This window comes from Pelodiscus sinensis, chromosome 9 (genome assembly GCF_052426305.1).
Source record: "Pelodiscus sinensis isolate ZL-2025 chromosome 9, ASM5242630v1, whole genome shotgun sequence".
Taxonomy (NCBI): Eukaryota; Metazoa; Chordata; order Testudines; family Trionychidae; genus Pelodiscus; species Pelodiscus sinensis.
Window position 1 is genome coordinate 12,613,971 of NC_143060.1, and position 20,401 is coordinate 12,634,371.

At 46.2% G+C, this 20,401-nt stretch overlaps 1 protein-coding gene across 2 annotated transcripts in view; it reads right to left on the reverse strand.

Moving 5' to 3' along the window:
* Nucleotides 1-17,864, reverse strand: part of LRP8 (LDL receptor related protein 8) — a 300,238-nt gene extending 282,374 nt beyond the window's left edge. For both annotated transcript variants that reach the window (XM_089780427.1, XM_075936002.2), the window contains exons 1-2: nt 17,188-17,864; nt 16,133-16,252 (exon numbers count right to left, since the gene is read on the reverse strand). In XM_089780427.1, the coding sequence (XP_089636553.1) occupies nt 16,133-16,252; nt 17,188-17,257 (190 nt within the window). In that variant the 5' untranslated portion in view covers nt 17,258-17,864. The remainder of the gene's footprint in view (nt 1-16,132; nt 16,253-17,187) is intronic.
* Between the last annotated feature and the right edge of the window lie 2,537 nt (nt 17,865-20,401).

Here is a 20,401-nt window from a genome sequence, read left to right on the forward strand (position 1 = left end):
CCCAAGAGTACATCTCTGCAGCCAGAAACATCGAGTCATGTTGCAGTGCAGGTTTCCAGAACATCTGCTTTACAAACCTAATTATCCCTGATTGCACAGATGATAAAACCATGTGAAATATTAGCACCTGAGACAGAAAGCTGATTCAAACCCTTTTCAAAAATGTAACAGACATATGTCTATCAGCTATGGGTTTGATCCAGCTCCTATTTAAGTAAATGGAAAGATTCCTATTCATTCCAGCATGATTTAGGTTCAGCCCTAAATCAAGAGTTACATAAGCAGCTACAGTATTCCAACCACAACCAACCATCTTCACACTCTGCTTTTGATACTCAGCAGAACCACGGATGTTCAGTCTCAGCTTCCATGGCCTCCAAGCATTCTCCATGCTCAGCTGCAAGGCTCGAAAATCTGAACCCAGGGTGCCTGCCATCACTGCACCTACCATCCTGAGTGGTTGTGCCAGAGTCTCTGGGATCACATAGTGCTAGTGCAGCAGTAGTTCCACCAGTCTATTGGGTTTCCTATCTGCAGTAGAAATAAACCCAAGCCATTACATTTGGATGGGAGTATCGCCAAAACCAGGGTTGTTTGGATTTGAGGAACTGGCTTGGGATTCTACAAGGTTTTGCATAGGTTCAGCTGACACTGGCCCTTCTACTTTACAGATTCTTCATTTACAATAAAACAAACCCCCATGTTCTACAGTGATGGCCCCAAATACTGTAACTTACAGTAGTGCTATAGCACTGACTAGCATCCAGTGCTGTAGCATAGTTACAGTATTTCTAAGTGGGTATTATTTTTACAAGCGTCACTGAGAAATTACTTGCCAGTCCTGTTTCTAACCCATTTAAAACTGGCATCCAAGAACCCCTATGTATTTCATCAGCACATCATTCTCTGTGTCTCTTGTGGTTCCTATTTTGGTTCATTCTTCTTGTGTACGTGGCAAACTGCCAATTACTCACCACGGGATAGCAGTCTGGATCACCTTTAAGTTAATTGATGCCACAAAACTTCCCTCTGGGACACAATCTGGGTTGAATTCAATGTTCTCAGTGGCTTCTGAAGCGCCTTCCTCTAATCCTGAAAACCACTTGTCTGGGCCGAGTACTAATTTGTTGATTTTTTTTTTTGGTTGTTCTCCAGTTATAAGAAAATACCAATACCACCTAATTCTTGTAGAGTGCTTTTCACACATAGGCTGCAAAACACTTTACAATAATTAAGAAATTATTACCCCCACTGTACAAAACTGAGACACAGAGAGGCGGAAGTGACTTGGTCAAGCCAAATCCAGCAGTTGGTGTCAGTTTTCAAAAATGGATGTCTGAAGTTAGGCCTTGAACCCCTTCTACAGTTTCCTGAATAAATTACCTAAGTTTTAAATGTGCTGAGTACTCTGCAGCTCCAACTAATTTCTCAGGACACTTAATTAAAAAAAAAAAATCAGGCCACTTATATAACAGCCTAACTGTGGTTTTTAGGGGCCCAGTTAGGGTTGCCAGGCATCCAGTTTTCAACCAGAACACCAGGTCAAAAAGGGTGCAGACCAGGCTGTTAAAAGTCCAGTTAGCCGTGGGCAGGCTAGGATATGGGAGGGGGTTTGGAGGGTGAGCTTCAGGCGGCACTCACCTCAGGCACGTCCCAGGAAGCAGACACATTTCCCTGAGGCTACTAGGTGCAGTCCATGTGCTGCACCTGAGCATCAGCTCCATCTCTGTCATGGTTCCTGGACCGGCCAGTGGGAGCTGCGGAGTCTCCCACTGCCCCGGCACCTGAGAGCCACAGGGACAGGTCACTGCTTCCCAGGAGGCGCCTGACCTGGAGTCAGCACCTCCTCACATGCCCCAATCCCTGAGCATCCTCCCAAGAGCCCACACCCTAACTCCCTGCTCCTTCCCTGAGCCCCCTCTTGTACCCCAAATCCCTCATCCCTGGCCTGACCCCAGAGCCCACACCCCCAGCCAGAGTCCTCACCTCCCACCAGAACCCTCATTCCCCCCTGCACCCTAGTCCTTGGTCCAAGACCAGAGTCCCCCTCCTGCCCTGAACTCTCAATTCTGTCCCCATTCCCTAGCCCTCACTCCCTCCCTCACCTCAACCCCTGCCCTAGCCCGGAGCTCCCTCCCGCACCCTGAACCCCTCATTTCTGGCCCCACTCCAGAGCCTGCACTCCCAGCCTGAAGCCCACACCCCCTCCCACGCCTCAACCTCCAGCTCGGCTGCCCAAAGCCTGCACCCCTATCTCCTGCCCCAGACTGGTGAAAATGTATAAGCAAGGGTGGGGGAAAAGTGAGCAATGGAGGGAGGGGGAATGAAGTGGGTGGGGCCTCTGAGAAGAGCTGGTGCCTTGGGAAGGGAAGGGGCAGGACAAGGGTGTTCTATTTTTTGCAAATAGAAATTTAGCAACCTTAGTTACCTGCATAGCAGATGGCAGGATAAAGTTAATGCTTTTGTTTTCCTACCCATTCCTAATTCTAGCAGTAAATGCACATTAGGGGCAGAGCTGGGTTGGGAGTTCATTCCCAAAATTTAAAAACAAAGCAATGAACTGAACGTGCACAGTGAAATTAGCAGCTCCCAGAAACCCAAAGTGTGCAGCTTGTGCATGAGCCATCAGGCCTTTCCACAGGTACTTACAAAAAAAGGTCAGCAAGCATTCATGTAATCTTGTACGTAATCAGCTAGGGGAAAAAAGCACTTGGTGCTCTCATCCAGGCTTTGCACAGTCTCTTTCAATGCTAGGGTAAGAGAGTGTTGATAAAGGCTTTCTGCATTAATACTGGAAAGCAGGCAGTTCTAGCTGGAAAGTGGAGGTGTGAACACTACTGGCCAAATTTATACCAGGGATATAAAATCCTGTTTAATCAGTTAACTGGCTAAACATTATATTTAACCAGTTAACTGCTCAAACAGGACAGGCTGCTCCAGCCAGGCTTGGGCATTGCTCCAGCCTAGCTGGGTCACTGGTTAACTGGTAACCAGTAATCACCACCCAATCGGGTGATGCTTGCTGGTTAACCATTGACATGCCTAACTTATACAGGAGTGCTTGAAAGAAAAAGATTCCAGCAAGTCAGAGAAGTGCATGGTGCAGTCCTACAAACAGCCCAATGTTTCTCACACAGGTGTCTTTTGTTCCATGAAGCATTCAATCATGAAGAGAAAATATACTACACTATCTATTCCGTGGGAGGACCTTCTGTATTTATATAGCAGGCTTGTGGACTTCATAGAATCACAGAATACTAGAACTAGAAGGGATCTTGAGAGATCATCAAATCCAGTCCCCCGCCCTCACGGCAGGACCAAGCACCATAGATCATCCCTGACAGATGTCCTTCTAACCTGCTCTTAAATATCTCAAGTGATGGAGATTCCACAACCTCCCGAAGAAATTTATTCCAGTGTTTAACCACCCTGACAGTTGGGAAATTTTCTCCTGGCTCTAAATCCCTACTTTTTGAAGTATCATGCCACAACCTGAGTTCCTTCAAAGAAGAAAAACCAGAAAAATGCATTGCTTTTGGTGCCTGGCAATGCAGTTTCCTAATCCTTATTCAGCCACAGGGACCAACATTAACTGGCTCCTTGTGCAGAGAACTGGATTAGATGACCTCTCAAGGATCTTTCCAGTTCTATTATTCTGTGATATACATAGCATATATTTTATAGAAATGAGAACAAATTCAGTTGTTACACCATTGTAACAGAGCTATGTTCACCTCCGTAATGCCTGTAAGTAAAACATGCAATTTCAATACACCAGCTTGAACCAAAATCTGACTGAGTTTGTTCTGCAGCCTCTGTTTGCTAATTAGCCATCAGAGAAACTTGTCCATGAACGCAGGGATGAAACGAGGAGAGAGAAATAAGATGAAGGCAGTCCCCGGGTTACGTACAAGATAGGGACTGTAGGTTTGTTCTTAAGTTGAATCTGTATGTAAGTCGGAAGTGGCGTCCAGATTCAGCCGCTGCTGAAACTGATCAGCAGTGGCTGAATCAGGATGCCTGGGGCAGAGCAGCTGGGGTGCTGCCGGGTTGGTCCAGTAGTGCCCAGAGCGGCGCTACGGGACCAACCGGCAGCGCCCAAGCTGCTGTACCACAGGCGTCCGGAGCAAAGCCGCGGGGCACGGGGGCAGCGGGACAGCCCAGACGCGCCGTGGCTGTCCTGCTGCCCTCGGGCTCCGCGGCTTTGCTCCCCGTCTCCCTGGTCTGCAGACCAGGGGGACGGGGAGCAAAGCGGCAGAACACGTGGGCAGCGGACAGCCCAGATGCGTCTGGGCTATCCGCTGCCCGCGTGTTCTGCCGCTTTGCTTCTTCTCCCTGGTCTGCTGGAGACCAGGGAGATGGCCCCGTTCGTAACTGCGGATCCGACATAAGTCGGATCCGCGTAACTCGAGGACTGCCTGTATACAATGAGATAAAATTTCTCCAGCATTTAGCTACTGTCAAGTTTTTTGCTGGCCAAAAAATAGTTTCTCACCCTGTGCAGTAACTGCTGCTCTTCGAGAAGCATCCCTCTTTGGGTCCCTCTCTTCAGGAGTTTGTGTGCCCTACTCACCTTTCATCAGAGATTTCATGAGCAGTATCCCTTTGACTCATGCATGCACGCATTTCCCCGCATCAAGACTAGTGCATCAGGTTGCATGGGCCTTTCTCTATTGTCAAGTCTCAGATGGAAATTCTGAAACTAAGGGGAAGGAGGCCAGGAAGCACAGCACGCAGAGACATGCATATCAAAGAACCACAGTTACTGTAAGGAACCCTCTTTCTTCACTGAGTAGCATCTGTATGGATGCTTCACTTCAGGTGACTCCGAAGCAGTATCCCTCTAAGAAAGGGAGAGCTTCAGAATCAAGGCTAAGATTGAGGAAAGAACTGCACTGCCAGCTTCCACTTCAGATCTAGAAGCATCAACTAAGACATAGCGCCTGGAGAAGTGTGTGCCAAAGAACATGTACCAGTGCTGCAAATCCCCTTTGTCCAGGACCAGTCAGGTCCCGAGGATGCCAGACCAGGGAAGTCCAACCTGTATTAAAATAATACTGACATCTCAGGGAAAAAAAAACCACATCTAATTAGATAAGCCACAGCTAATGGCCCTCAATGTTATTCTAAACCCCACTCTCTAGCAGAGTCTAGAACTCTACTATTACTACTCCTTGCATTAACTCTGCAGGGTCAGACAAACTGTCAGGTTCTGACTCAGAACTACAAAACCAAGAAATCTGGAACAGAGAATACAATTTTGTCATTGGTCACACAGGTGCCTCTGGGCAAACAGCATGCTCAAGTGAAATGGACAGCTGGAGTTTAGAGCAGCTGAGTTCTGCTCCTGGTTCTACCACTGATTTACTGGACACCACTGACCAGCCCTGTACCAGTTTTCTGTATAAAAAGAGTAAAGCTAATCACTCAACTCACTTAAGAGCACTGTAGAGGTGCTAGTCATTTCAATATATAGCAAATCACATTCAATCTTCATTCATGCACTGCCATCATGACTCTTCAGTCGAACCTCTGAAGAGATATGAAGGTTTGCCTTCAGTCTGCAGCAAATGTAAAAGGTAAGAGAGAGCAGGTCTGCTCACTACACCACATCGTCTCTTTACTAAGGTCGAATTTAAATGGAACTTGAGCCCCCATTCTAAATTTCTTGGTTGCCCTTTATTTAAAGCCCAACTCCTGACATTACTTGAAACGAAGGTTATTTTAGAAGTTGTTCACAGAATTATTGCAACACATTAATTAGACTTTACAAGTTATCTTTTGTATTTCAGCAAGAATTTTCACAGAGCAGAAAAATTTGCATTAATTACATCAAAAGACTCATCCACCCCCACCCCCTTACACACGGCAGTAATCCAAATAATAATGATTTTAACTGGAAAAGGCATTTTAGAAAAATTAGGCTCAGCATTTCTAACACTTCCTAATTATGTAGCATAAAAGTATGCAACTTCCCTTTGGCTAGAACCAGATGTTTGGGCTAGATGAGAATTACATTAGGGATGCAAGATACCACTGAAAATGTTAACCGGTTAAACTATATGTTTAACCAGTTAACTGTCTCGCTGTGTCGTGCTGCGGGCAAAGGGCTGCTAGAGCAGCCCCTGCACACAGTGTGGTGAGCCTGGTCGGATTAGGCAGGGCCCATCGCACTACACAATAGGGGGCTGCTCTGGCCAGCCAGGCACTGGTTAACCAGTTACCCCAGTAAATATGCCAGTAAGGCAATGCTTACCAGGTAACTGATCACCCCTTTACATCCTCAAATTATACAGGCATTAACAGAATGCTTTAGACTAGGGACTCTGCAACAGCACAATAAAACAAAACTCCAAAACTTAATCAGAATCCAAACATTTTTCTGGGGGCTTAAAAAAAAAAATATATAGGAATCAAAAACCTCATACAAGATGGGATGCAGCTCAGCATGGACACTATGGCCTTCAAGTTCATCTTTAAAAATTCCAAGGAGATGTAAGAAGTGTGGGAAGCAACAGAGGTATCAGCAAGGCCAGAAAGTGAAATCCATGGTACAGGGAGCTGGGAAAGATCAAACCAAACTAGTATCCCCTCAATAACTAATGTCCCATTCCTCTATCCCCACTGCCAATGCTTCTGAACCTCCCTCCACATAGCAAACTTCTCAACTCAACCATGCCCCCTTAAATACCAAAATCCATCTACCTCTCCCACTTCCAATTTTCCCTACTAGCCTCTCAAAGCTGGTCTCTCCCTATGACTAGAGCCCTGCAGTTCTTCAGACATTCACTTTCTATCTGTGGATATCTGCAGCTCATTTTTGCAGATATGGATGTGGACACACATTTTGTATCTAGAACCCTGCAAATTTGCAGATACCAGCTTTGTGTCGGCAGATGTCAATGCAAATATCTGCGACACATTTTTACAGATACAGATTACAAATTTTTTATCTATGCAGGGCTCTACCTATGACAACAGCAGCAAATATATCTGAGCTTTGTGTTTCAAAAATTTAAAATCAGGAAGTGAAACAAAGATCCTAGGGACTAAAAGCAGGGTAGGTCTAAAACACAAGAGAACTATACGTTTTTCAAAATCCATCACCAAGAAATTAGCAAAAATACAAAGAAGAAAGAGGGCGGTAGAAAACACTTAGGACAATTTTATCCTTAGAATAACTTTTAACAAGCCTCCAGAGTCACACCACAGATTAATTTCACTCAGCGGTGCACAAGCCTCACTGCTTCTGCAGGTTTGCCTGTTCCTAGAGCAGTATGCATCGCTGCCATCATTACTATTGAGACTAAAGATCAAAAAAGGAAGCCAACAAAATGAGCCACCTGGGTTCTTTGCTCCATTAGAAATAGACCAAGGAATCAATATTTCTCAGACTTTTTCAAGCCTCTACAATGATCTGCAAATTTAACCAAAAATAATTTAGAAAAAGTAGCTAACAACTGTCTCCACAATTACAAAAACAAAATTCTATCTTATCAGAATTCAATCATTCCACATTCTCCGTGACTTCAGGAAAGCTTCTAACACCCTGGATATCTGCATCTTCCTGTACTACTTCCCACAGCTACTGATCCTCTTTATTCTCATGGCTGCATTTCTATCAAACCATATTTTCCCCATATTTTTAACTGGGGATGTAAAATCCCATTTAATTAGTTAACCGGTAAAATGTAAAGTTTAACTGGGGCAGGTAGGCTGGAGTGGCCCCTACCCAGTGGAGCCCACCACTTTGTGCTCCAGAAACGGATGCCCTGTCCTCCAGTTCACTGGAGATCCCACTTCACCTCCCTTAATTCAGCAAGTCCCTTATCCTGCCTTCCAAGTGAAGAAGCCAACTCCATCTCTGGGGCAGCCCCTGTTGGCTATCCTGCCACTCCCAGGAGCAGGATGGAGATTCCAACGCACAACTCTGCTCTTCTCAGACAAGTGCTGTATCCCCTAATCCACTTAGGAACCCACCCCCACCACCTTTGGGGGGTGGGGAGTGTCCCTGCACAGCAGGCAGAGACTGATCCAACCCAGGTGCTTCTAGCCTTATGCAGGACCAGAAGCAGCAGCGGAGGGGAGAGTGGAGGACTGCTGGCTCCTACCCCACCTGGGTTTGCAGGCTGTGAGTCAGCAGCCTCGCAGGGAGAGGCAGCGGGGGGGGGACAGGCTGGGAATCAGCAGTCCCACGGTGCTAGAGCAGCCCTCTGCCTGTGGTGGGCCACAGGAAGGGGGCTGCTTCTGGATAACGGTTAACCATTACCTGGTAGGCATCACCCTTAATTATGATGCCATTCACATCCCTATTTTTAACCTTGCTTCCACTAACTCTACCATAATGGAGTCCTTATGGTACCATTTTTAGCCCTTTATTCTGTCTTTTCAAACAGGATTAGGTATTGTGTTAAAGGAGAAAAGCAATTTACCTGCAAAGCAGATGTCCTCTATCCCCGGATGACCTACTGCAGGGAAAAAAGGACGGTTTGGTCCACTGCCCATTTGGCCACTGTTCTCATTGCCGAGGCTTCTAATTGTTGCCTTTACTACCGGTGGGTTTTGTGAAGTGTATGTATGTCCAACTGGACCGGAACTAGATTGAGACCAAAAAGCTCATTTCATACAGGCCATCACTAGCAATCTGAGAGGGATTTGTGTAGCTCTATAACCCTTTACCAGACTCCTTGGTATTCTTAATCCACAGCGAAAGACTTAATTTTTCAAATCTCCTATTCAATGGAACTTTTATGACTTTTCTCTTGGGAAATTAGTTCCAGTCTAATGAAAGCACATGGGCATGATAAGAAATATTTCCCCTGACTTTTAGCTTCTATTTTTTAATTCTTAAAGTAATGGGCAGCAGGTATAATAGACCTGAGGATGTTCTGCCTCTTCTGGCATAGCCACTGCTACCAGACACTCAGTTGTAGGTTTGGCAGGGGAAGTTTTTTGTTTATTATGCCTCATGTAGGTTCTAGGGTTGGTAAGTCCCCGACTTACGAAAGGGTTAAGTTCCAAACATCTGGTCGTAACTCGATTTGGTATTAAATCGGAAATACCCTTAAACGTGCTGCCCACGCTGTTTGAAAAATTTGACACATGGTTCTCAACTCAAAAATATTATAATGGGGTTAATGGGAGGTTGGTCGTAAGTTCGGATGGTCGTAAATCAGTGTGTTCCTAAGTCGCCGAGTGGCTGTAGTAAATTCTGTAGACACACCAGAAACTGCACAGGTTCCTCGGTGACACACTGCAGCCTAATGGGGAGCTCCAGTCATCACCTATCATTGAATTGCAGTTATGATCAAAAAAGCAACTCAGCAAAAGAAGCTATTTTCCTACTTACCCACCTGCATATATCTGCTGACTTTACCAACCAATCCTTTTTCACTAACTTTTGACTCGTTAGCACTGCAGAGATTCCATAACTTGAGAAGAGGCAGCTCTGTTCTCATTACTCCCAATAAACTCTCGTCCCAATTCCTCTTCAGCATTGGCATTTGCAGTCTTGTCAATGATTAGCTAAGTGACCACTAAATGGGAACATAGTAAACTATGGGTGTGGGGCTCCCCGCAGCAGACCAGGGAGACGGGGAGCAAAGCCTCGGAGGACGCCGGCAGTGGGACAGCCGCGGCGCGTCTGGGCTGTCCCGCTGCCTGCGTGCTCCGTGGCTTTGCTCCACGTCTCCCTGGTCTGCTGGGTGGGGGGCTCCCCCCCAGCAGACCAGGGAGATGCGGAGCAGCTTTTCTTGCCACGGAGGACGCGGGCGGCGGGACCACGGCGCATCTGGGTGTCCCGCCGCTCCCATCCTCCTGGGTGAGAAAAGCCCCGTTCGTAACTGCGGATCCGACATAAGTCGGATCCGTGTAACTCGGGGACTGCCTGTACCTAAAATGGACATTGAACTGATCGTTCTTACATCAGTCAGAGTTATGTGCAACTCTAAAGCTCATCAACTATACTATGAAATCTGATCTCCAAACTGTATTCATGACTACTATAATACAGCTCTTTCAACCAATATTTACTCTGTTTTAATTAAATATTAGTTTAAGAATTGGCTATAAGCACATATTTGGAGTAAAATTGACCTGGGAGATAATCTAGCCTTAGGATTGATAGAATTTTTGTGTATGAAATAAAGATATTCATTGATCCTTATCTCATTTTGACTTAGGTGGAATGTGTGTGCTGGTCTGCTATACAGCAGGGGTGGGGAATTTTGAGGGGGTTGGGGGCCGCTGACCCAGAGAAATCATTCAGGAGCTGCACACAAGTAAGAAGCAAAAAACACCCCATATCCCTGACTGAAAACAAGAAGGGAATACAGGGAGTGTATGTCGCACACCGGCGGTGGGTGGGTGTGCATCTTATTTAGATTCTATTTTGAAATAGCTTATTTTGCAATTTGGTGAATCTACACAGCACCAAATTTCAAAACACTATTTTGAGACATCCCTTAGCTCCCCATGGAATGAAGGTTACAGGGATGCCAAAATAGCATGCCTATCATTTTAGAAAATATTTTGAAATAATAGGTGACTTATTAAGATGTGGGGTAGCTATTTTGGGATACCTCTGGTATGCCAAAATAGTCACACAGTGTAGACGTACCCTATAGAAAGACTGTTTTGTGCTGGCTTGGTGAATCTTAATATTGGAATAGCCACCAGCTTTGAAGAATGGCTGCCCCATTCTTTGCTGTTTGGCCCTAACTAAGTAACCTGTTAGCCTCCCTGGAACTGGTCACAGAGCGATCAAGATCAAAACCTACACAAGCAAATAAAAGCAAAAACACATCTAAGTCTTAATCTGGCAAATGCTGGTTCAAGGCTTTGTTTAAGATTGACTATTTAACCTCCAATCTACTAGCAAGATGATGACTGACCATGCTTTAGTCAGGATCTCTTCCAGAGGCCCAAAGGTGCTTGTACCTGTCTGGTCTATGCCACAGAGTTAGGACAAAACAAGGCAGCTTACGTAAACCAAACTAGGAAAGTCTCTACACTATAATTTCGTTCTTGCCAAAATAAATACCCTACTACAGCTGCTTAATAATGCCACATCTATAGTGTAAAGGTAAACAGGTCGACCCGGTGTCAGTATAGACTAGCAGTTCAAGGTCTCCCTCTTTCCCAGACCTTGAACAGTTGCAAACAGTAGGGGAGAAGTGGGGACAGAGTGCAAATCAGTGGATTCGTGGTGCTCCAAAAGTGCTGGGAGGGAGGAGGAGTAGGAAGTGTGGGACTCCAGTACCACATGTGGGGGAAAATAAGGCGGGGCCACAGAGCCGCAGGAGGAACCCCCCCATGAGCTGCAGGCTGCTGCAGCTCACTGAGGTGAAGAAGGGCTACCTCACACAGCCCACTCCCGATTCTTGGTTGCCCATCACTAGTATAGACACTGTTACTGCTTTCAGGAGCCATCCCACCGTGCCCACAGGGTTGTGAACACTTTATAACGTTGCTACATACATTTTCACCATGATATTATCGACTAGCAAAGTATGAATTTCCATGAGATACCTCACAAGGCCTATTTTGTACAAAGATTATTACTGTACTATGTGGGGTGTGAATACAAGGATGCTTTCAGACACACTACTGCCAATCAAGATGGATGGAATTCAGTGGAAAGAAAACAAACCCAGAGCGAAAACCTCCATGAGGCAAGGTGCTCAGACTCTTCCTTTGGAATCTCAAATTCCTTGGAAAAGTCAACAGTTCATTCACCAGGGAGTAAAGCAGCAAAAAAACAGGAACAGCGTAAGTCTGTGTACAAAGAAGGCTTCTAACAAGATGCACACTGTGTACTGCCACTCCGTCAACTCCCTGTTTTCCCACAAGCAGAGAGTAAACTGTCATCTTCTCATAGAACTATTAAAATATACTGAAACTTTTTGTAACAGAGCATTTCAATGGCAACAACCACAAGTATCAGTTTATTTTGCAAGTTGATAATTTACATACTAGCCACAATAGTTATCCTTTTTTCCTAGAAGTGGAGATAAATACAGTAGAGAAAGCCATTAACAAATGCATATCACCTATTTCTGAGAAAGTTCTGAACAAAGTGACTATAGGGACTGAGAATGGAATGGTCTGTCTCAGCATTTGCTACTACAGAGCTATATGCATTCTCTTTTTCCAATCCATCACTGCTTTAGTAGTTAACTGCAGAATATTCAAATTCTTGGAATGTGTAGTTTCAAACTTCTGTTTTTAATATTTTATTGTATTTTCAGTAGCAACACAAGAAATGTGTTAATCTAGAAACAAAAGCACATGGAATATACTCTGTGTACATATATTATGTACAGGGCATCCCCGCTATAAGTCGCCCCAGTATACATCTGTTCTGCACTAAAGTTGCGGACGTTTGTAGGGACTGATACAAGTTCTCCCATTCCCCAATCTTAAATCGTGCAAAAAACCACCCACCAAAACAAAAACACCCACCCACATCCTCCCACACCCAATTTGCACAAATGGAAGTCAGCTGCAGAGAAAAAAATTCCCCACTTTAAACTGTTTCAATACAAGTAAGTTCTTTGGAACGTACCTTGGACTTACAGGCCATCCTCACTATATCCCTTAAAACAGGGGTGGAGAACCTTTTTAGGTTTGGGGGCCACTGACCCACAGAAAAATCAGCCATGGACCACACACAAATGAGAAGCCCCTGACTGATAAGGAGAAAGACAAGTCCTACATACCCCTCACACACCAGAGCCTAAGGGGGCCTAGGCTAATAAGTTTTGTGAGCTCCAGCCCCACAGGTGGGTGGCAGGGGGGTGAAGTGCCAGCCTGGATTCCCCCATGCTGAACCTTGGGGGCCAAGCCAGGGGCAACATCCAACCCCCAGGCCTGAGGTTCCCCACCCATGCCTTAAAATGTAATAGCATGCGTATACCTCTATTTTATATTATAAGTCTACATATATTTTCCTTTTAACATTTCAGAAAAAAAGACTGTTCAGCAGTAAGTAAATACAAGCTAGCAAAAGAATTGCGTGAAAAAAAGTAATTTAAATAGTGGCTCTTGAGGCCTCTTGAACGAAGTCCACTGCAAAATCTGCACTTTAATTAAGTGATCAGTCCATATGGGAAATTTCTATATTACACCCATCTATTTCATGTTTATATGCCAGTCTTACATGCTGCAGTATAATTCCTTATATATGTTCCAAGGACCCTTTTGTTAACATTTACCAGCAAACAGCATCCCAGTCACATGCCCATAAAACACTTAATTCATCTTGTAGAGTTTTTAAAACTCTAAAAACCAACAATGGTCCTGTAGCACCTGTTGATGTTGAAGTTTTTTTAGTTACTAACATGCCTACCCATCTGAGACTTTAAAAAACACAATTACATATCTGAGTATTCTGACATGTCACAATACAACTAAACCAGACCTCCGTCAAAAAATGTTTTCCATTCCTTGGGTTTTTTTTTTCCCTGATACTGTATTTCATGGCCTGGGAAGTAGAGAGGTGCTGAGCCTCACTCATTCTTACTATTTAAGAAGTCTCGCTGATTCGAACGGGACTACTCAGAGGGTAAAGAACTACTGTATTCATTGAGAGTTGGAATAAAAGAATAATGACATTAGGAATCCATTCAGGCCACAACCACACAACCTTTATACAAACAGGACTCCCATTTCATTCAGTGGAATTTTTGCCTAAGAAAGGACAGTAGGATTTGACTTTGTAAATGTTAAATTGATTAAAAACGGTGAGATTGTGAATAGCAAGAAAGAGTGAAAACTGCATGACTGTAGCTTATTCACTAGATCGCTGTCATTCATCAGCTGCTCATGTTATGTGCTTCTGGTTATGAAGTCTCCAGAGCTCTTTTGGTGAATTACAATAAAGTGTGTGTGCATTCAATGACTCTTATCCTATACGGTATATAATTCTCAAAGCATGCCTTTGCTATTTCAGGTCAGCTGCCATAGAAAAACCTGCAGTGCTGTTTTGCCTCTTGTAGATACAATAGACTTAATTCCATGTTTCTTTGCTTTTGTGGATGTTTCCAGTATACTTAGGTTGAGAGAAGTGCTGCTACCCACCAAACTTACATGGCAAACACACAAGTAAGGAACAAGCATGTGTACTGATACCATAACAAATGGGCAACTGTCTAGGACAGCCATGGCCAACCCATGGCTCACGAGCCGCATACAGCTCTTGCCTCCCACAAGTGCAGCTCATGAAGCCGCTCCTGCGCACACCCCCCCCACCCCAATGGCCCCCACCGGCTCCCTCCTGGAACCCTCTGCTTACCACATCGGAGCTGCAGGGTTTTAAAAATGGTGTCCAAGATGGCAGCTGTCTTAAAGGGGCAGCCTCCTTTTTAAAAAAATTGTTTTTTTAGGCTCAACAATTCTTTTCTGGGGGGCTTTTGCGGGGGGGGGGGGGGCTCGACAATTCTGGTGTGGCTCTTCACATTTTTTCCGATGCTGTTTTGGCTCTCTTTGTTAAATGGCTTGGCCACTCCAGTCTAGGACTTGAGGTTGTCAATATGTCAAAACGCAAGGCCAGTTGAAGCCACAGCTCCACTTGCTGGAGGATCAATGCTCTGGCAATTGATTCTCTGGAGTTCAAATTAGCAGGTCTTATAAAGACCTGCTAAATCAAACTGAGGCCACCCCCGTCAGCAGCATTACTCCTTGCTGTCACGAGGAGTATGGGAAGTTGACAAAAACGTTTCTCCCATCGACCTCCCACCTTGGGTCCACGCCAGAAAAATCAGCTCAAGATACGTCGACTCCAGCTACTCAATTCATGTTGCCCAAGTTGCATATCTTGCATCAATTTTCCCTGCCAGTGTAGAACTGGCCTTAGACTTCACAGGAGCAGAGGAAGTAGAATTCCAAGCCTGCCTGCTCCAAATGAATGAGAAACCCCCTCTTCTTCCTCTTACACTATTATATTCTGTTAGCAACATAGGACTGATGACACTGAGTAGTTCTGATTCTATTCAACAGTAAACAGATGTGCACATGCATACTAGCTAATTCACTGTAATTTTCAGTAATACTTATATATACATACTTAAATGCAAGTATCCTTTCAAGCTGCTACCTATGAGCAACTTATTAAAAAAAAAAAAACAGGAAATAGCTTGAACAATTCTCTCCTTAGTGTTTTCCCCCCCACATACAAAGGATTTGTCACAACAAGGATATGCAGTATGAGGAAATAACAGAACCATAAAAAAGTTGCTGTTTTTAATGAATGGAGGAGGAAACTTTGCATCATATAACTCTCTGCTTCTATAATCACTTATAATCTTTCCCAATGAATCACCACCGGAACTAGAATATGCAATAACCACCCGGCTTTGCCTCTGTGAATTTAGCCTGTCAGAGCAGTTCTCCAGCAGCCCTTCACAGCCAATCCCCTACCTACACAAGGTCAGAAAGGCCCATCTTCTAGGAGCTGGAAGGATGACTGGGGGGGGGGGGGGGTGTACTTACTGGCAGTCTTCTGCTAGACTTCCTTATTGGCGGCTTGTGCCATATGACCTATCTGGTGTTCCCCCGCAGCCAATCCGAGAGGAGGCCGGCAGAAACCACAGCTTCATTCAAAAACGCACAGGATGGAACCACACGATTTGCAATCGTTTCCCTCCGAGTCGGGTTTTGCAACAGGACAACGCAGGCCCTGCTACTGTTACCGAGGGGCTATGGACTGAGCCCTTTAATTCTCCCCCAGCGCACACGCGCGCTGTGCTGCTCTCACCTAGGATCAAAGCTAAATCCACCCCTTCCTGCACGAGGGATAAGCCTCTGGCTGAGCAGCAGCAGCAGCTGGTGCTGTGATTAGCGCAAGGGAAAACGCCAGCGGAGGCGAGCGGCAAAGGGCCAGGAGACGTCCCGCCGGTAGCAGGGCAGTCCCCGGGGGCCAGCCCTCCGGCAGGGCTGCTTTGCACACACGCACGCCGGGTGCAGAGCCCGCATTGCCAGCGCCACAAGGCGAAGGACTGGGCGAGCGCCAGGGTGGGCGGCCCCGGCAGACACGCGCTGCCTGCAGCTCGCCCGGGCACCACGCGTCGCCCCCCGCGGAGCGGAGCCACCCACAGCCCGGCGGACGGAGGGGAGGGGGGGGCCGGGGACTCACGGCAATCCGCCTCGTCGCTGTTGTCCGAGCAGTCGTCATCCTCGTCGCATTTCCAGATGGCAGGGATGCACCGCTCGTTCCGGCACTGGAACTGGTTCTCCTCGCACTCCTTCGCCGCGCCTGCGGGGGGCAGAGACAGCGCCGTGCGTGCCGGAGCGCGACCCCCCAGCCGTGCCCCCCGGTGCATGGGCAAGGCCGCATCCCGCCCATCCTCGGGGCTTCAGGCCGCACTCGCCTAATGGCATCTCGCACCTTGCGCTCACACAGCGCTTCCCCGGAGGGATGCTGCATTGGGGGGAGGCGGCTGCTGTGCACGGGAGAGGGGAGGCGGGCAAGGATTTAACAACAGGAGGACACAAAGCACGTCTCCCTGGAGTAGGTTAAAATCATCCCCCCTCTCCCCGGCTCAGCAGAGCCCCGCTTTGGAAAGATGCAGTGTGCAGCTAATTGACTCCCTGCCGGAAATAAGCCGGCATTGTTTGAACGGCAAAAGGAGGACGGGAGAGAAGGCCAAGCAAATGCAAAAATAAAACTACGTTTGTCCAACGACCTAGCGGGTGCTCATTGTCAGTGCAAAAGGGGGATCGCACCGTGGCCGGCTTCTCCCGCGCTCGCTTGCTTTCCATCTTCTCCTTCCCCACACAATGGAAACTGACCCCGCACAGAAGTTGCGAAGGGGACCGGCTCCTTTGCAGCTAGGGCGCTAGGTGTGGTTTCCGGGGGGGGACCAGATACATCTTCCCTTCGGAGATGAATCCCTGTCACTAGCGGCTCGCAATTGGGGCCAGCCCGTCCATTCAGGTGTCATCGCCCGCCGCCTCCCAGCAGCTCTCTGCTGAAAGTTAAGGGAGCCGCTGCAAACTGGCTTCCCATTCATTCGCTGCACGCACCCGGTGCAGCACGGCCAGGCACCCCGCACGCAACCAGTAGTGAAAAGTGCGGCGGGAGGGGGGAGCCAGGCACACTCAGGGCTTGCACTTGCTCACATCCCAGGGATGCTGCTGTTACCCCAGCACACGCGCGCGCACCGAGCACACGGCGATTCCGGGACCCACCTTTGCCCATGTGCAGCTTGGCCAGCAGGAGATGGAAGAGCAGCAGCCGGGTTAGTCCTGGGCGGCACATTGCGCGCGCTCCTTCCGCGGGGTAATGCCGGCCGGCGGTGCCGATTGCATGCAGCCGAGCTTACTGCCTCGCTAGCCGAGTGTTTACTGCCCGCTGCTGCCCTGCTTCCTCCAGCGTGCAGGCATTGGAGCCGGTGACGCTGCTCACTGGGCGGGCTCTGCTCTCCAGACCTGTGCATGCCCAATCCGTGCACTGAGGCAGACAAGATGCCACGTGGGGATGGGCAATACTGAAAGAAAGAGCTGGGGCAACGCTGCCACCAAGGGACTGCTGCTTCCTACCCCCATCCCGTCTTGTGAAGGGTGGATGGTTTTGCTTTGCTAGCCTGAGCCCGAGCATGGAAAAGCAAAGGCAACGCTGAGCCGTGCTGGCATAGGGGGTCAGGTAACACACCTCAGATAACGTTAGAACTACATTTATATTGCTCAGGCTGGCAGAGGGGCAAAGCCAATCTCAAGCTCAAAATCATCAGCACATCATCTTTGCTTTCACTGGACTAGGCCTCAGTTTCCTTTCTTGTAACATTAATACATGAAATATTAAGCAACAAGCAGATTGCAAACTGAAATGCTGCATCAGAAAAAACAGATTATTCTCAGACCCGGGAACAGAACAGAGGTGTAAGGCCAAACTCTGTTCTCATTTCCACCTTAGAGCCCCACTGACCAGACGTGCACCAATATACCTGGGAGCCAGCTGTGCCTTATCATTCGATTACCTTTTGAATAAATAATAATCAATAAAATAAATACAATAACTATCACCTAGCTCAGAGGAAAGATAGTAGGTCTTTGTTCCTGGCACATAAATAAAAAACAAATATGGAGTGACCCCCATTGAAGTCAGTGGTGTTACACTTATTTTATCATGGGCATTAATGAAATAAAAATGTTGTCCAGTGTCTTCCGTTTAAAAGCTACACAGAAGGGATCAAATTCTGCCCTAATTTTACATAAGAACATATGTTCTTATAATACATTAATGCAAACAACACACTTCTATAATATAGGGCCATATCTGCAGTTGGTTTAAATCTATAGGTATGCTGATTCACACAAAAGAGCTGGCCCATGATCTTAATTAAGTAAATGAAACAAAACACCTGTGCTGCTTTAATGCCATTAGGAAAACAGTCACACATTGTTTCAGCTTTCTGATAGAGATTTCATTACGATCATACCCATATAACCTGTTCTTTATATAGTCAAGTCATAAATACAAGAAACATTAAAACATTCCATAGGTGGTAATCTTTCTTATGGAGAGGTAATCTGTGTCATTACACATACCAATACAGTTTTGTTGAACAAATGAAAACAAGTTTATAAATCCTATGGTGCAGGGAACATATCTACATCTCTGTTTGTGCAGAGAGGCCTGTGATACTGATCACAGCCTTGGGCTCTATGGTAATAATAAAATATTCGATTCTGTTAAATTAGCATTGCAGTGCTATTCAGACTACTAGAGTTAAGGCCATTTCTGTACTTTTATTGCCAATGACATTTTTTGGGTAATAGTAAGATTTCCCATTTCAGACCTCTTTTTTTAATCCTTAAATGAGGCCATTTTTCACTCAGGCAAATATTCCACTGCTTTCAAACTGGGTTCATAATTAAATATGCATTTGCTTCTTTAAACAGAAAATTTGCAAGCTAATAGTCAATGGTGTGACTAATGTGTTTGGATAACATGAAGAAGAAAATAGCTAATTGTTGAATTACTTCAGTGACAGATTACAATGTATTAATAGTTATTCAAGAAATATTTCTTAATTTTTAGAATGCAAATATAGTGCACATTTGTGTTGGCAGGATTGATGTGACAGACTATAAAAGACACCTCATTTGTTTTGAACTAATATAATAAATCCATCAGGTCAAATTTATCTTAAAAAAAAATGTCAAAATACAGATTTACAATAGTTTTACAAATCTGATCTAATTCCTCTCCATCTCAAAGTAGTGTACATAAGAGGTAACACCAGTGAAGGCAATGGACCCACAAGGGTAGAGAAAGAGCATAAGTGAGAAAAGAAACAGGTCCAGATATGCTGATAGATTTGACATTTGTTTTTAAACACAATTTTTCTAAAACAGCTTCCTTTAAAAGAGAAAAAAACATGTTGTCAACAGTTAATCCTCTACCCCAGCAGTTTGCATTGGCATTGCCTGTGCCACTCCTTGGCAGGCCCTAGTCATAGAGGCTACCTGGGCCATAATGCCACCTCATGGACACCGAAAGTATCTCACAAGAAGTGCAATTGCAAGAAGAACTAGGCTTCCAACTCCTCTGAAGAAGTGGGTTTTGCCCATGAAAACTCATGATTCTATATATATTTGTGTGTTAGTCTCTAAGACTATGTCTACACTGCACACTTATTTCGAAATAAGCTATTTTAGAATCTAAACTCCAAAATCTTTTATTTCGAAATAGCACGTCCACACTACAAATGCCCATCGAAATAGCAATGAGCTATTTCGAAACACAGCGTCCATGCACATTGGAGCCTGAAGTGCATTTAAAGCCCCCCAGAAGCACTTGAGGCAGGGCATCAGGACAGCACTCACTTCCTGAGGCTTCTTCTTAAAGGGACCACCACCTGCCTTCCCCCCCCCCCCCCCGCCACACACACACATACAGTCGTGTCTCAGGCTCTTCACCTTTGCCTACCTCCTCAAGGGACAGAAGAGCCTTCTCACTGCTTGTTCTGGTTGCCCTTATGGACACCTCAGTACTCCAGCCATGAAGCTGGACCTGTCTCAAAGCAGTCGCCGGCTCTTGGACCTCATGCCGCACCTTCTGCAGTTACTGCAGGCTGGCCTCATGGCCCTGCAGGAACAGGACCCCCAGCTCATTGCAGGGCACCTCCTCACCTCTCCAGGTGCTGCTCATGCAGCTCCACCCCACCCACCCTCCTCTGCACATTGAGCCTACGCACTGCTGCTTCTGGCAATGGGACACCAGTTCTGATTGGTGGGACCAGATTGTCATGGAGCAGTGGGACAACCAGCAGCGGCTCCAGAACTTCCGCATGCAAAAGGACACCTTCCTGGAGCTCTGTGAGTGGTTCACTCCTGCCCTCTAGCAACAGGACACCCACATCCAATATCCCTCCCTCTCCACAAGTGGGTCACCATTGCA